Here is a 15,877-nt window from a genome sequence, read left to right as displayed (position 1 = left end):
GCAACTGTTTACCTAACTGTGATATTAAACAACTACTGAATGCGCAGCGTTGACATTTAAATACTCTTAGCTTTGAAACATTTTGAAATATACTAATACTTTGAAATCCATCTGTCTGGTTATATGTGCTTTTATTTGCTCACTTCAAAATTTACAGAAGGTCACATTTTTCACTCATTTGAAGTTTTTTTTTTTTTTTTTTGATAGGACAGCAAGGTCTGCCCTGTTCTTTCAGGCTTAATTAATTCTCAGTATCCAGGATGCTCAAATTTGAATTTTTCATTTTGAATTTTGGTTTTGAAACTCAATTTGACCAAAATGAATTGGAGCAACTTTACTATATGTTGGATGCTCACAAAAAGACCTGAAGCAAAATGTTTAAGGTACATGAAAGTACCCTCGGGACTTTTCAGTGAAGGGAATTTAAATCACACAGAGTCAAAGTAAAATATATCAATACTATATCTGTTTATATTTCATTAGGTAAATTAGTTGCTCATAAAATTCAAATTATTATAGTCTATCTTTGCTTCTCTATGTGTGTGGCTGTTTTTCAAAATAAATAAATAAAGCAATTGTTTGGAGCACATTTACATTTATTCATTGCTGTACAGTGCAATACTTTATGTGACAGTCATTTTATCACATTTTGAGGTATTGTATTCAACATACAGTATAGAGAAATGCACAGAAATACATGTCACAGCAACACAAATGAACACACTGGTCATGTGTTTATTCAGTTGGTCTACAGATCTTTGTATTGTCTTGTCAATGTCATTTTGCCGTTTGCTGTTTCAGACCCCGATGTTCCAACCCCCCTTCCTTTTTTTCTTGCTCCACCCAACCCCTCAGAAGTTACAGCCATCAGCACAAGAGTGCATCAGTCACGAAACACTTCAGTCAAGCATACTCGTCCTGTGTTGTGTCATCGTGTTTGTTTTCATCTCTAGTTGTTCCGATTTTAGTTGGAGTTGGTTGTTTGGTGCTGGTATCGTTGGTGGTGTTGTGCTTGTGTAGACGAGTATTCTCCCATGGTTTTGATTTCTTGCCATCTTCTGGACGAACCCAGTCAATAATTTGCTCACTTCCCTCCTCCACACCTCCTCCACCCACCACGGACCAACCCTGTGGAACCTCTCACCTCAAGCTCCAGCTCCCACTCCTATCAAACCCTGTGGTGATTATTATTTTTCACACCTCCATAAAAGATGCCGTCCACATACATCATTCCTTTGGTTGTTGTTCCCCACCACCTCCTCTCCTTCCTTCTACCATTGCCTCCCCCCCTTCCGTCATGGATATTTTTTTGGACCTGGCCTCCCAAGCTGCGTCCTCTTTTCATTCCGTGTCTGCGGATTGTCGCATGTCGCCCTCCTGACCCTATTTGTGTTGTCTGCAGCCAAACGGGAGCGGCCAGAGCAAAATGCCGGGCTCCTTCTTGCTGCCTCCACCTCCCCCAGTGGCCCGCCCAGTGCCCCTCCCTATGCCCGACTCTAAACCCAACAGCACGCCCCCTGACGGCGGACTCTCCTCGCCCACATCTCCGTGTAAGTGACCCCGCAGAGACCGTTCTCAAAACCAAACCAACAACTAAAAAAAAAAACAAAAAAAAAAGAAATCTGAAATTCCCAACCCTCTCCAGTGAAAAGACCCCCACCATTGTTCTTCTTCCAACTTCGTGCCATCATTGTTCCTGTGTATCCAACATCTCACCTCCCTTAACCCATGGAAGGCTATCGAAGGAAGCACAGGATATACTGTGGAGCTCAGTAGAGTAGATCAAGGCCACCAGAGGTCTGGTGAGAAATCTCTTTCTTAATGGACTTCTGGGGTGGTCATCAGGGTTCTGTATTTGGCCCCATCAGTTTGACTGGCTTTACATATTGGGCCTATTTTGCGTTGTCTGGTGTGGAAGCTGCATCACCAACCCAGTTCTTCTCCTTCTAAATCCTTCTTTTTTCCCCTGCTGGACTCATTAGCAGAACTTGTAAAATAAATAAATAAATAAATAAAAATGAAAAAAAAATGATTTGATCATTATTTGATTGTTACTTTTGAAGAGCACAAATTTAGGGCAGTTAATTTATATGGACTCCAAAACATTCCAGTAGAAATTGGGACATTGGTTGAAAACCTTTATTGATGCTTGTTTTTTGGTTGAGCTGATTGTAGCTTCATGGTAGTTTTTTTGTTTTGTTTTGTTTTGGTTTTTTTTTTTGCTATTTTCTTAAGCTGAATAGGTTGTGTTTTTAAGGTGAAGGGGTGATGTCAGTCCAACCGTGGGGCTTTTCTCACATTACATTTGTCTTCCTCACCTGTGATAGGAGGGGCACTGGATGGAGCACTTAAATTTTTTTTAGCTTTCCTTCAAATTTAGTGTTTACGTTTTACCCCCCAGTCGGCGTCTCAAAGTCTTTTATGTCTTATGTATGTTATTCCAATTCTTAGAACCATGGATGTATACTGTATATGTCCATACACATAAATCTCCCAAATCCTTCTCTGTCTCTCTTCTACTTGTCCTTCTTCCCTTTCCTCCACACAAACAGAGTGACATATGCACAAATCTGCACCACTGCACCCTGAATCCCTCAGTGAGATTCAAATCCTGGAGTCCATAGGGTACCTCAAACTGCCCTAAATTTGTCAGAGACTTTGATGCCAGTGGGTTTTAGCTGTCCCTGACCGATCCTCAGTGTCAGGATTCTGGTGTGCTCAATCACTTCCAACTGAGTTTATCAACAGGATTTAATCACTTGGGGAGATCTAAGTTTGCATACCAGATTTTGGCAGACTTCTCTGTGGAGTTTTAATGACCTCATTGAAATATAGCAGCTTTTTTCATGGTACTAAGTGAATTTATCTGTTTTTGTTATTTAAAGTGATCCAGTGGGTTTACTTTATGATATCACAAGTTAAAGTAGTAGCTTGACACTTTAGAAAGTACACTTATTCACTTTCTTGGTCAGAGTTACCACTCTTACATCTCTTTGATAAATATGAGGTTACAGCCAGCAGCTGGTTAGCTTAGAAGGGGAAATTCGCTTGTCTGGTCGTATCTAAAAGTAACAATATCTATCTCGAAGTATCTCATCATCACTGATAAATGTTTCACTTGTACAAAAAACTGAAACGTATAAAAATGACACATCGATGTTTTATGAAGGATTATGTGTCAGGATTGTGTTCAGTTAAACTTGTTTTTTTTTGTGTGGTCAAACAAACAAAATGTAACAGGTCAATTACTTAACTTAAGAGTTACTGGTAATTGGATTTTGTTCTTTGGACAGAGCGAGGGTAGCTATGTCTTTCTGCTAAATTAAACTAACAGGCTGCTTGCTTTAGCTTTAGCCGACATGAGAGTGGTATCAAGCTCCTGACCTAACTTTTGTTTAAAAAGTGGATATGCATTTTTCCCCGAATGTAACCATTGCTTTAAGATGTTGTAGTAACAGCTGTCTTTGTATATGCACTGATGTCTTCTTTTGTTCTTCTTCTGTTTCTGTAGCATACTCCACGCCAGGCGCCACAGCTCCCAACAGGTTTGTCGGCATCGGATCACGGGACAACAACTTTCTGAACATCCCGCAGCAGACACAGGTAGCAGTTTGGGATATTCTGGCAGTTTTTCTTTCTGTAAATTTATTAACTGTGTGGATGTACGCCAAAATATTTCTTATTCCCTCACTCCCTGAAACCTGCTACAGGATTTCCTCCACATCTTCTCTCACACCATCCCACAGTGCATCATCATCGGTGTGCATTTGTATATCTGTATTTTACAGTATGTGTGCGCTTTACCATATGTGCTCAACTGTTTATTTGGCACATATGGAGCCAACCCTTCAGGCAGCAGGCCTTTTCCCTCGCTGCCTTTTTCACTCCTTGCTGGCACTCCCCTTCTCTACTTCACTTCCTCTTTCTTTTTAGCTTTGTCCTGATCTGCTCTTTCGCCTCCCTCGTATTCATTCCTTCTGTCTCTGCCTTGTATTTTATCCCTTTTTCACCTTCTTCGTTCCTTCCCTTCACCACTCTGCGCCTCATTCATATGCCTCCTCCATTACCGCAGTACTTTACTCATTAGTATCCAACCACACCCACCTGGAGCCAGCTCAGCCCTGCTCCTCAACACATGGAAACCATCTGAAATTGTTCAGCTGATCCCCTCCCTTGCTTCTCTTCCCTCTGTTCTCATACATTTCCTCCCTTTCCATTTCCCCCAGTCCTGATCCTTTCTTACACCCATCTCGTTATACTCAACTGTCTATTCCCTTTCCTCCCTTTCCCCCCTCATTCTGATCTTTATCTTTCTAGATCTACAAATTTTCACACTGTCAGTATTCTTTCTTACCATGCCCTCTTTGTTACCTTTGCTCTGAATAATCAACCTTAATTTGCATAATTCTCTTTTCACCCTGGTATGCTAAAGCCAGCTTAATACACTATGTGTCCAAAAGAATGTGGATACCCAAACATTATATCCATTTGTGACTGCTGAACATCTTGTTCCAAAATCACGTGCATGGCCACGAGTACCATACAGCTTTAACAGCCCCCACTCTTCAGGATTTCTGCTACCTTTTGGAACCTGGCTGCAGAGATTTTCTTCCATTCAGCCTGCTCCCATTGAGATTTATAGTGAGGTCGAACACTGATTTTGGGTGATAAGGTCTGACGTGCTGTGGGGAGTTCTAGTTCCTCCCAAAGGTGTTGGATGGGGATTGAGGTCAGAGCTCTGTGCAGGCCAATTAATTTTTTCCACACCAAACTGGGAAAGTCATTGCTTCAGTTCATGGACACAGTGGCACTGTCATGTTGAACTAGGACAGAGTCTTCTTCAAACTTTTGCCCCAAAGTTGGAAGTACATTATTGTCCAAAATATTGATTGCTGTAGCATGGAGACATCTCTTCATTGGGGAAAAGAGGCCTTGACCAAACCATAAAAGCCCTACACCACTGTAATAAGTGTATGGTTGGGTGTATCATCATATTTTTGGCCATGTAGCGTGTCTTCATGCTCTTCTGAGACTGCTTGTTGATATTCACTACTGAGTGGAACATAATGTCTGAAGCGTGGTTTTACTTTCTGAGGCAGAATCAAAACACACCACATTAACTGCTTGCATCTGCCTCTCAGAAAATGACACAGAAAGAGTAGTCCTTGTTAATATATATATATATATATATATACACACACATGGAAACACAAAGAGCATGTCAGAAGTGTGTATGTGGAGGCAGGGCAGGCTGGAGAATCTCTCACACTGACAACAGTGGGCTTCATGTGCCCTCTAGTGGCAAATGTGAGACACTGCAACCAGGGGAGAAGGGGAAACAAGATACCAATGGGACAGGAAAAAAGGAAGATGGAGGGAATGGAGTGAACCTTATAGAAGTCACGTCCCGGCCGTCTCGTTACCCCCGGCAACCAGACATGATGTCATAGCCAGTTGATTTTGAATTTGAGAAGGGGTTGCTTGAGAGGGGGTGAGGGTGAGGGGCACGAAAGAAAAGAGGGTGGTCACTGTCTGCTGCCAAGGATTTAGGGGGAGTGTTCACAGGAGATAGATGGATTGTGTGTGTGTTTATAAGAGCATACCCAGAAGGAGAGAGAGAGAGAGTAACTAAGAAGGGAAAAGTCACAATACCCAGGGCCTGCTGGGACAGTGCCCAGGAGAATAGGGTGGCTGAGAAGTGCAGGAGGCAGAAGGGGGGTATTCATACGACCTGTTAGAGTCAAACAAAACAAAAGGCCGCTTCCCTGGAGGCTTGGAGTAGTTTCCAAGGCTTGACTTGTAGAATGTTGGCGCACTAGCCTACAGTGCCAGATCCTGCAGGCCAAGCAGGGCAGCCAACAACAGTGACGGTGACCCATTTTTGCTCCCTGCTCACGCTGAGTGGGAGAAACCCAACATGAAGATGGTGGAAGTGGCAGGGAGCGCCAGACTGCTGTCCCCCTGCTGCTGCTGCTTGGCCACTAGTAGCCATACACTGCTCAGCCAAAGTCAAGACATACTGTACTTGACTCTAGAAATGGACTGAATTGATGGTAATTGCTGGGCTGGCGGCCCAGATGACTGTTCTGTCACTAACTGTGTTTAAGAACTGCAATAACTTCTAGTTTTCAGAAGTCAATACAGTGTGCAGAGCAATTTTCATGGAAAAATAACAAAGACGCTTTACGGTACAACACTTCTGGTGGTTTGCATCTGTGATTGTGATTTCTGACGAATTTCCTTGTCACCACATTGAAACCTTGCTATCTATTGCATGGAGAGCAGTGATGTCCAAGGTCCCTTGGGGATAAATTCTAATAACTTCGCCTGACTGTTCATTTAGTGCCATAATCAGAATAAAATTCCAATTTGCGCAATACTTTGCTTTACAATCAAATAGCTACAAAGCTAATGACTTTCCCAGTGTTAACTATGTGTAACATGTTGTTATGAATGACAGTATATTGTAGATGTGCCTAAAAAGTGGCCACTGATTGTGAGCCATCTTTTGTACTGATTCCAAACCAAAATAGTTTCATGTCCATCAAAGCCTTGAAAATACTCAAACTGCAAAAATCACCAAACTGCAGTCTATTCAGTTGTATTCTAATATGTTTTTGTTATTTTGTCCACTACTTGTGTGCTCACATTTACACACGTTTTACTAGTTTTGGCACTAACATGATCTCCATCCCTACCCCCTTTTTTCTTTTGCAGTCTTGGTTCCTCTGACAAGATCTGTGCACAAACCAGCAACTAGAATTCTTTCTTTACAATCCAAAATAGAAAAACAGAGAAACAACCCGCAGGACAACAGCTGTCCTCCAACCAACCCACCGACCGGCCCTGACAGTATGTCTCACCTGATACAAAATATAACCAAGCGACACAGGAAATTACAGCAGCATTACGCTTTTAGAGGAACTCTGGGCTCATTTGCCCAGTCAGAGGGAGGACCCGTTTCGAGCAAAGATGGATAGATGGAAAGATGAGTGGATGGACAAGAGGATGCCAGGATAAAGAAGGGGTAAGGGGACAAACGGCAGCGAGCAGGCATCTCTCCTGAAACCACCAAACCAGCACAACACAGCAGCAGAGCAAGAGGAAAAGGCGGTCAGCTTCTCAGACTTCGTGAGGACGCATTGTGTAATGAATGGCTAAGAAAATCAACTGTCCAACAAAATCAGGTTTCCACAACACAGATTTAACACTTAAGTTACACACCCTCAATGAATCCACAGCCTGATCAAAGCAGAGACACTGTTTGATTTGAAAGCTGCAGTCCATGCTCCTGTGATGTCTGTCATCACCCAAAACATAGTCAAATTGACCATTGCTTCTCTCCCTCTGAACCACCACTGACTCTACAAAGTCCCTTTTTACCCTGCTACTAACTAGAGAGAGACCATGCCAAAACATATCTTGATTAAGGGTTGCACTAGAAGCTGAATCAATTAACACTAATCGTAATGATGTGCACTATTTACCTACAAGGCATGGGAGGTGAACCAGACTTGCCTAATAAGAGTTTTAAAAAGTTAAAAAAAACAAAAAACAAAAAACAAAAAAACAAGGTACAAGACACCTTCACATGTCCTTGACCCCCATCGTTCAGTTTGACAAATCATTGGCCTCCGTTCATTTTTGCATCTCCCAGCGCAATACACACAAGATCACGCAAGCTGTGCCATGACCACAGCGTGTATGCACAATTGAAAACACACACACGTGCAGTTGCCCAGTCAGACCTTTTAGATTGTTTCGTAGGTGGTGGTATTGTGTTATCATATTTTTATTTTCTATGCACACAGTAAGCCCAGCGATCCTATTCGATTAGATATCCAAACATCACACAAACACACACTGAAAATCAGTGTGTGTGTATCATCACTGACAGTTTTCACAACTACAGACAGCAGCTGTTGGTTCCCCCTTTGCCCTCTTGTAATGTAGATGAATGATTTTGTTATCTCTTGTGTGTTCTCTTATTTGAATTTATTCCTTTTGGATTTGTACTATTTTATATTTGTTTTGTATTTGAATGACAGCACCTTATAGAGAAACACAGTCAGAAGTGGGATGTTGAAGCGGTGCAGACAGGGTGCTTTGCTGACCTGGATCAAATAGTACATGCTAAAACATTCGCAAAACGTTTGACATTTTGCAAAATATGCTTGTTTGCTTTCTTTCTCACAGTTAGATGAGAAGATCGATACCACACTCTTGTCTGTACGCTAAATACAAAGCTATGTCAAGCAGCCACTTAGCTTAAGGCCTGGTCTGATCTGTCCAAAGGTGACACAATTCCAGCACCACTAAAGCTATTGTTATTCATGTTCCATCCTTCCTGTTTAATCTATCGAAAAGTAAAGTACAAAAACAACCGTTTGCCCTTTTAATGGGCCATTGAGACCGTGCAGCTGGACACAGTCAAGAAATATTTTACATCCTTGTAAAATGGCAAATTGTCATTTTACTCTTATTGTGCAGAAAGTTTTTATTAGAAAGCTCAGTGGCGGTCGAGACTAAAATCAGTCCTGAATTAAATTGAATTGAATTAAAACAACAAAAGGAGCTGTATTGTTACACCTGTTTTTCTGTCTTTGTGCCAAGCCAAGCTAACCTGCTGCTGTAGCTTCATATTTACCGTACAGACATGACTGTAGTATCAGTGTTTTTGCCTAACTCTCAGCTAGAGAGCTATGTGACTATTTCCCAAAATATCAAACTTTGACATGGTTTGTTTGCCACATGCCCTCCTTACAGACCACATAATGTGGGGTTCTGACAATCAGCTTTTTTTCTGGGAACTTATCTGCTGAACCAAACAGATCAACAAAAAAAAGGAAAGAAAAGAAGGCGCCACGTGCAGTGTTTGACCCAGGTACAGCAAGCGATTGGTGGTGATACATGAGCGATGGAAAAACAGAACCAAGAAGGGAAGGTTGCTGATGATGGGACCCAGAGTAAAAGAGAGAGTAGCTCTTCTTTCTGTCTCCCTAAAGTTTACCCTGTTGTTTACACTCCCAGACGGGCCGCTGCTCCAAGAGCAGAGGGAGCCACACTGCGGAGCAAAATGAATATGTGACATATCTGGCTGGTTTCAGAGAGGGAACGAGGGCCTAAGGCTAGCAGTAGGAGGATCACCCACGTGCCCACTTTTGTTTTGGTGCACACAATAAGAATATCGGTCAATATGGTATCCCCCCCAACACACACACACACACACACACACACACACACAAACACACACAGACACCAGCACTCCCATTTAGCTATTGTGAATTGATGAACCCTTAATGATTAAAACTGCACTAAAACAAACATGCCAGCCAACCTCGTCAGTTTCTGTTTGGTAAGAATAATAGTAGATTGACCACCACTTAATGTTTGACATCAGTGGATGAGTCCCCGATGATGGAAACACACTTGTAGAGCACACAAATCGCCACTTCTTAAACACACAGACTTATAAAGACCACTTACTATTAACGCAAACACATCCCCTGTGCCCGACTGAATTCAAAGGGAAGTCTTAAAAAAAATAAATAGACAATCTGAGGAGGCCTTTACGCTTTTAATCGTTTTATATCACAAGCCCATGCATATTCTGACCGATTCAGTCGTTTCCTGTTAAAATTCACACCATCCATCCAACCTCACAAAATAACTGGACTGCCTGGCCACGTTCTTCACTGCAGGGAAACACAACATAGTTGGCCAACCGACTGGTGACCTTCTCATCAGCTTCGTAGAGAGAACTAGCTCTGCTGAGTAAGACGTTATCGATGGCTAAGGTGATTTCTTTTCTAATCTATGGAAGTGCCTCTGTATTCCCATTATGCAATTTGTCAAACATGAATTCAGGTTCTTTTTCTCACATATAAGCTATAGTGAATGGTGAAAAATTTATGTCAGGAGAGGGGAAAAAAACAGTGACAGCTCACTAGATAATCGCAAGCATCTTTATATATAATACACATATATATTTATAGATATATACATTTTTTTTATTTGCAAGATAAGCTCTGTGGCAGTCTAGTTATTTTTTGAAGCATGGCGTACATCGCACAGTCATAGGATGCATCTCAAAAACCGCTGATTAGAGCTAAAGTACCAGTCTCTCAACCCACTCTCGCTTGTTGAATGACATAAAAGAAAATCCATGGCAAACAACAATAAATACATAGACAGTGATGATAATGTAGTTGAGGATAAAAAAAAAAGAACAGATTAGGATTTGTTGTTTTCTTTCTTGTTTTGATGGGAAGTATTGTTCTTGAAACTAAATGATGTATGTTGATTGAGCCATGTGCAATGCCTTGGTAGAGGAATTGTGTTTGTTTGTTAGCGATTGTTTGAGGGTGTCACGAGAAAAGAGGGAAGACCCTCTAAGGTTTTGTTTTTTTTTCTTTTTTTTCTGGTTTTTCAAGTCCACATGCTCTGGGACTCTAAACACGAGGGCAACGATGAAAAAAATCCCAGTCTTTGTAAGTAAGTTTGGGGAAATTGTTTTTAATTTCCTTATGTTTTTTTTTTCCTTTTATCACTTTTTTAAGAAAAAAAACTTCATTTCTAACCATTTGTTTTCAGAATGTGGGAGGGCTGAAGGAACAATTTTGCAACTCATAAAATATATATCACTATGAAAACTGGTGCTTTCCTAAAGAATAAAGTACATTCAATCTCTATTATACATAAATAATAATAAACAAAATTAAGTGTTATCATAAAAGCAAATTTTAGGAGAACATGCATTATTCTATTTCTCTTTTTGTATTTACCGAGGGGGGAGGGGTTCATTGTATGAAAAGGTTGTCGTGACAAAAGGCATTTTTCCCCCCCAACCTTTACACCATAGCAAAGGAACAGTCATAAGAAGACAAAACATCTTGCAAAACGCTAGACAAGATCTTCCCCAATCTGGGAGATGCACAAGTATGGATTCCCGTTTCCAAGAAAGATGGAAAGAAAAAAAAAAGACCATGAGAGGTGATTTTTGATTTAGTTGGTTCAGTGAGAGGGAATTAGCGGCCTCTGTCTGCTCAGCTGGTCTGCTGTCATCAATTCAAGTGAACCCCCCCCTCCCCTGTCCCCCCGGCCCCACCCCCACCCCCAAATCCCATCTACCACTGTAAATGATTATAAATATTTGTTTGGTGATGTAGTGTTATAGACTCAGAGCATCTTAAAGGTTGTCCCTAAAAAGTGCCTTTTGTTCACAGATTCCATCTTGTAATCCTGAGTGCCCATCTCAAAAGAAAAAAAACAAAAAACAAAAAAAGTCCCCTCCTTCATACTTCTGTATCTTTCTCTTCTTCCTCTTCTTCAAGCTTTTTAAAGCAGTATACATAGTACTAAAGGAAATTGGTGTGATTTAGTTCCTCTTTTTATTGTTGAATAATTAAGAAAAGCATAAAAAAAGCCCAAAAAAAAAAGATATTTTCTGTCTTGCTTCTCTTCCTCTGTATCTTGTCTTCTGTCTATCTTGGACACTGGAGTAGTCTGTAGCCGCGTAACCCCCAACCCCCCCCTCCTCCCCTCCCCTCCTTCTCCTTTCTCCCTTTCTCTTGAACGGTGGGGTTTCAAAAAAAAAAAAAAAAAAAAAAAAAAAGAATACGCAAAGATTTTTTTGTCTGAGCAGAATGCAGTTAGCTCACATGTTATTCTTGTCTGTACGCTTCACATTGTATTACCATACCCATCTTCTTCAGCTTCTCCATTCAACAGCTAATGTAAGTGAACAAGTTACACCACAGGGCTCTGGGCGGTGCTGAGGACAGGGGTCAGGGCAAAGCAATTTGTCCCCCCCCCCCCAGGAGAAGTCAATGACAAATCAACTCGTGGTGGAGAGAGAAAAGCACTCGCGGGAACTTTTGGTTGTGGGCCTAGGCGAGGGAGGTGACCAATAGGACTGCTAGTATAGGCAGGTTTATTTGTAATCCTTATTTGTAATCCTATTTATTTTTTTTATAATTGAATTTGGATTTGCTTTTTGATTCCTTTTCTTTTTTTTTTTTTCGTCATTGTTACTGCGTATCTTAGGCAGCGGGAAGATGTTGCATTGAGACCTTTGAATATGCACCTTTCAAGTGGTTGAATGAGACCAGCTATTTAAAGAAAAAAAAACATGGAAAAAAAAAAGGAAACTGAAAATGACTCAAAGCACCTTATAAGCGGACTGGTTCCACAGCACGGTGACTGAAAGGCTCAGATTTAGCACAATCGTGAGAGATATTAAACATTGCTTCACAATATTGTAATGATTCACCGCCATTCTAAAATCGCAGTGTTTAATAGACATGCCGACCAAAGCGATATGGTTCCAAAAGCTGTAAAAATCTAGAAGAATTTGGTGACTAATAGAGAAAGCACCTTGAAATTCCACCAGCAAAATCAAGTGATTACATATTTTTGTCCTGCAAAAAAAGAAAAAAATATATATATGCAACTTTTTATTTTTCTTGATCAAGCAAATGAAGCCAGCAGCAGTATTATCAATCAAGCCTTGACAAGTGAAAGCGCCACATTTGAGAAGCCATATCAGAGACGAACAGGTTGCAGAGAGCAGAGCATATGTGTGTGTGTGTGTGTGTGTGTGTTTGTGTTTGGTTGAGTGAGGGTGTGTGCAGTGTCTGCCCCTGCACTGTTCGGAGAGCCGAGTCAGACTCTGTGGCCCAACCATCCGCCCATTGTTTTTTTTTTTTTGTTTGTTTTTAACACGTTTTGTAGGGTGCAGGGCTGCGTTTAGTGGTGTGTAGACTAAGCCCCCCTGGCCGGCCTAACCCCTCGCCTCTGGCCTGTAAACATGTCTCCCACTATGAGCGCTCTTCCTCTTCGTTCTCCTCCTCCTCCCCCTTCAGAGCAGAGTCTCATCCTCAGACACACACCCCCCCCAGAGCCCATGGTGAAATGCATGTGTTAATTACAGTTTCTTTTCCATAATAATAATAAAAAACAGTTTGAAAAGAGCAACCCCTTTACTTGATTGAATAAAAGGATGTTCTTGACTGTATCCTGCCTATCTCAGTTGTGATTATTATTGTGTCATTTAAGTGATGGACAAGCAGCCAACATGCCTATGGTTCAGTGACAGTGGTGGAACAAGTAGTCAGATTCTTTACTTAGGTAAAGGTACCAATACCACAATGGAAAAATACTCAAAGTAAAAGTAGTACAAGTAAAAACCCTGCATGTTAAAACCTTTACAAGGTAAAAGTAGCTTACCTAACAAATTAAAAGTTAAAGTGCTAATTTGCAGAAATATGGCCACTTTGACTGATATATGTGACATTATTAAACAGTTCACCCCAAAATGAAAAATGTACATTTTTACCTGTAGTGCTATTTATCCATCCAGATTGTTTTGGTATGAGTTGCAGAGTTTTGTTGAGTTATCTGCCTTCTCTTGATGGCACTTTACTTGTGGTGTTAAAAACAAATGCATCTGAAAAACTCAACAGCAATGTGATGAACTATTTTCTCTCTGCAGGAAAGGAAGCATGCATTTACTGGGTGAGAGGCTAGCTAACGCCACAGCTCGACAAGAGTGCCATCTAGTTCCATTATATTTAAGAGAAGACATCTTTACAGCTGATGTCTCCAGAATTCTGCAACTTATACCAGAACAATCTGGATGGATAAATAGCACTACAGGTAACAGGAGAAATATGTAATTTTGATTCTGGGGTGAATTGTTCCTTTAAAAAAATTAAAAAAGACTAGAACTTTAAACTGGTAATCTAACTGAGCAACAACAGTGGAGAATCTCAATGGGAAATTCATTAACTCAATTTTAAAATGTGGTCCTTATTGCAGGAGACTTTGGAGAAATCGTTGTTCCAAATAGTTCATTTCTGACAACTTGAAGGCTGCAAAGGTGAGCACATACCCATACATTAGCTACATCTGCTAGCCACCTGGAACAAGATACACAGTCTGTTTTCTGTACACAAATTCTAGTGTTTGGCTATTTTAGCTTTTTGTGATTTAATTGTATAAATCCCTTCATTTGATCTTTTTATTGCCAGATGTTGGTCATTGTGTGTAGAACTATCATGTTAACTGTATTTAACATGGGTTTTTGTCTAACTGCCAAGATGTGCAGATAATGTAAACCTGAAACTCTAGAAGTTGAAAAAAATGTGTTAAACCAGTGATGATCATCTGTGCTCCCCGCTGGAATAGCAAGGCAGGATTAAACCCACAAGCAGACCCCTTGTGACCCTGTGAGTATTCGGTTAAAACATTCAGACTGTGAATAAGATGCATGATGATGCTGCTAATGACGCGCAAAGAGTCAAAGGCCTGGAAGGCTGTTGATATTTAATATAGCACAGCACAGTCTAAAGTCATGTCGATGCTGCAGGACAGTCGTCAGTGAAAACTGCCTTCAAACACAGAGTGACTGGAGGCATTGTGTTTTATTGTTTTTACAGTTAATGTCTGTTCATGGACTCACATTAAGCTGACAACCGTTGCAGTCAAAACAAACAGCAGACATCCCCACCTCACAAACCACAACTGAGTCACAAATCATCATGAGTCCTCAAAACACAGCAAGCACGTCATGTGTAGCTGAGCTTCAATATGCATACGTAGCCGTACTGCAGCTACTGCGTGTGTGTTCCCCTGTATTTGTTTGGGGAGGTAAATTTGTGTGCAGAACTGTGAACAAAATCGTTAAGAAGCCCTGTTTCTTGTTAACAGTTGAAACAAATTGGTTTAAATATTCTAATACAAAACTACACCAGTGATTGGCTCGTATTTGGAACTACAAATAACAGGCCACTATGTAGAAGTACCCCCACCTCACTACCGTGACACATTTAGCATCTTTGTGGTGATCTCTTTGAGGTTTATTTGCACATCTTTGTGATTACTTTGTGTACATGTGCTCGTTTTTCATCTTTTTGAAGTTCTGTGCATTTTGACGCAGGTCGATGGACTTTTCCACAAGAAATGTTACAAGAGACACTTTGTGGAGAGGTTCCGATTCAGGGCCCTTGGACCTGTCCACCCATGATAGTATTAGCCAACTTCTTATCACCTCCTGACTCGGGTGCTACTTGTCTTGCTGCAGCCCTTCTTAAGTTGTGCCCAACTAGCAGGACTGGCCATGGGGAAGGATGCTGCATAGTGCCACAAGATTTAGACAACAGGGATGTTAATTTAGCATCATTTTCTTTTATTGAGAATTTAATCTAAGCTTCATTAGAACTCAGAATCAGTCAAATTGAATGTTTGTTTTTTTTTACTACACTTTTTCCCATGTTGGGGAGATAGAAGTACAGTATGTTTACTCTAAAACAAACTTTTCCCAGTTACTTCCCTGAAGCTTTTTGAATGTCTGAAAGCAAAGTCACAAGTCAAAAATGCATTTTTTTTAGACATCCTTGACATGTCTAAATGCGATTGTAGTAACCATAGAACTGTATAAGGTTATTTATCCTCAATGCATTTTTGGGACCTGTTAAGAACTGACTTAAGGAGAGAAGGTGTTACAAGGTACTGATGACTCAGTTACAGATGACAGTGTTAAACCACATGTAGATGCTTTAGACGCCACAAAGCAGTACACAGATTTATGTGCAAATACATCTGAGCCTTACACCTAGGAAAACAAAGAGTCAGAGCATTTCATCATTTTGATCTTGTATTTAACTTGTAAAATGTGTTTTCCCCACATTCTGTGGGGCAAATCCTGGCTAACTAAAGAGACACAGTTTAAGAGTGTGGGCTGTGTTGATAAAAAGGTCTCTCTTTTTCTTCATATGCTGATCAGCTGCATCTATTAATTGAGACTAAATCTACTCCATCTTAGTGATCAATAGCTCCAGTTTCTCCCTCTGTTGGTGTGATTTTTAATCATAATAGT

The 15,877-nt window shown here is 40.8% G+C and overlaps 1 protein-coding gene across 17 annotated transcripts in view; it reads left to right on the top strand.

Moving 5' to 3' along the window:
- The window catches only part of nfixb (nuclear factor I/Xb), a 134,046-nt gene extending 121,031 nt beyond the window's left edge, over nt 1-13,015 (top strand). For 12 of the 17 annotated variants that reach the window (XM_046414852.1, XM_046414855.1, XM_046414853.1 and 9 more), the window contains 3 exons: nt 1,403-1,550; nt 3,512-3,603; nt 6,718-13,015. In XM_046414852.1, the coding sequence (XP_046270808.1) occupies nt 1,403-1,550; nt 3,512-3,603; nt 6,718-6,732 (255 nt within the window). In that variant the 3' untranslated portion in view covers nt 6,733-13,015. The remainder of the gene's footprint in view (nt 1-1,402; nt 1,551-3,511; nt 3,604-6,717) is intronic. The other 5 variants (XM_046414868.1, XM_046414863.1, XM_046414860.1 and 2 more) reach the window with 1 other exon arrangement.
- The last annotated feature ends 2,862 nt before the right edge of the window (nt 13,016-15,877 follow it).

The sequence above is a fragment of the Scatophagus argus genome, chromosome 16 (assembly GCF_020382885.2).
Source record: "Scatophagus argus isolate fScaArg1 chromosome 16, fScaArg1.pri, whole genome shotgun sequence".
NCBI classification, from domain to species: domain Eukaryota; kingdom Metazoa; phylum Chordata; class Actinopteri; family Scatophagidae; genus Scatophagus; species Scatophagus argus.
The sequence above is the reverse complement of the archived record's forward strand: the minus strand, read 5'-3'. Positions and strand labels throughout refer to the sequence as shown.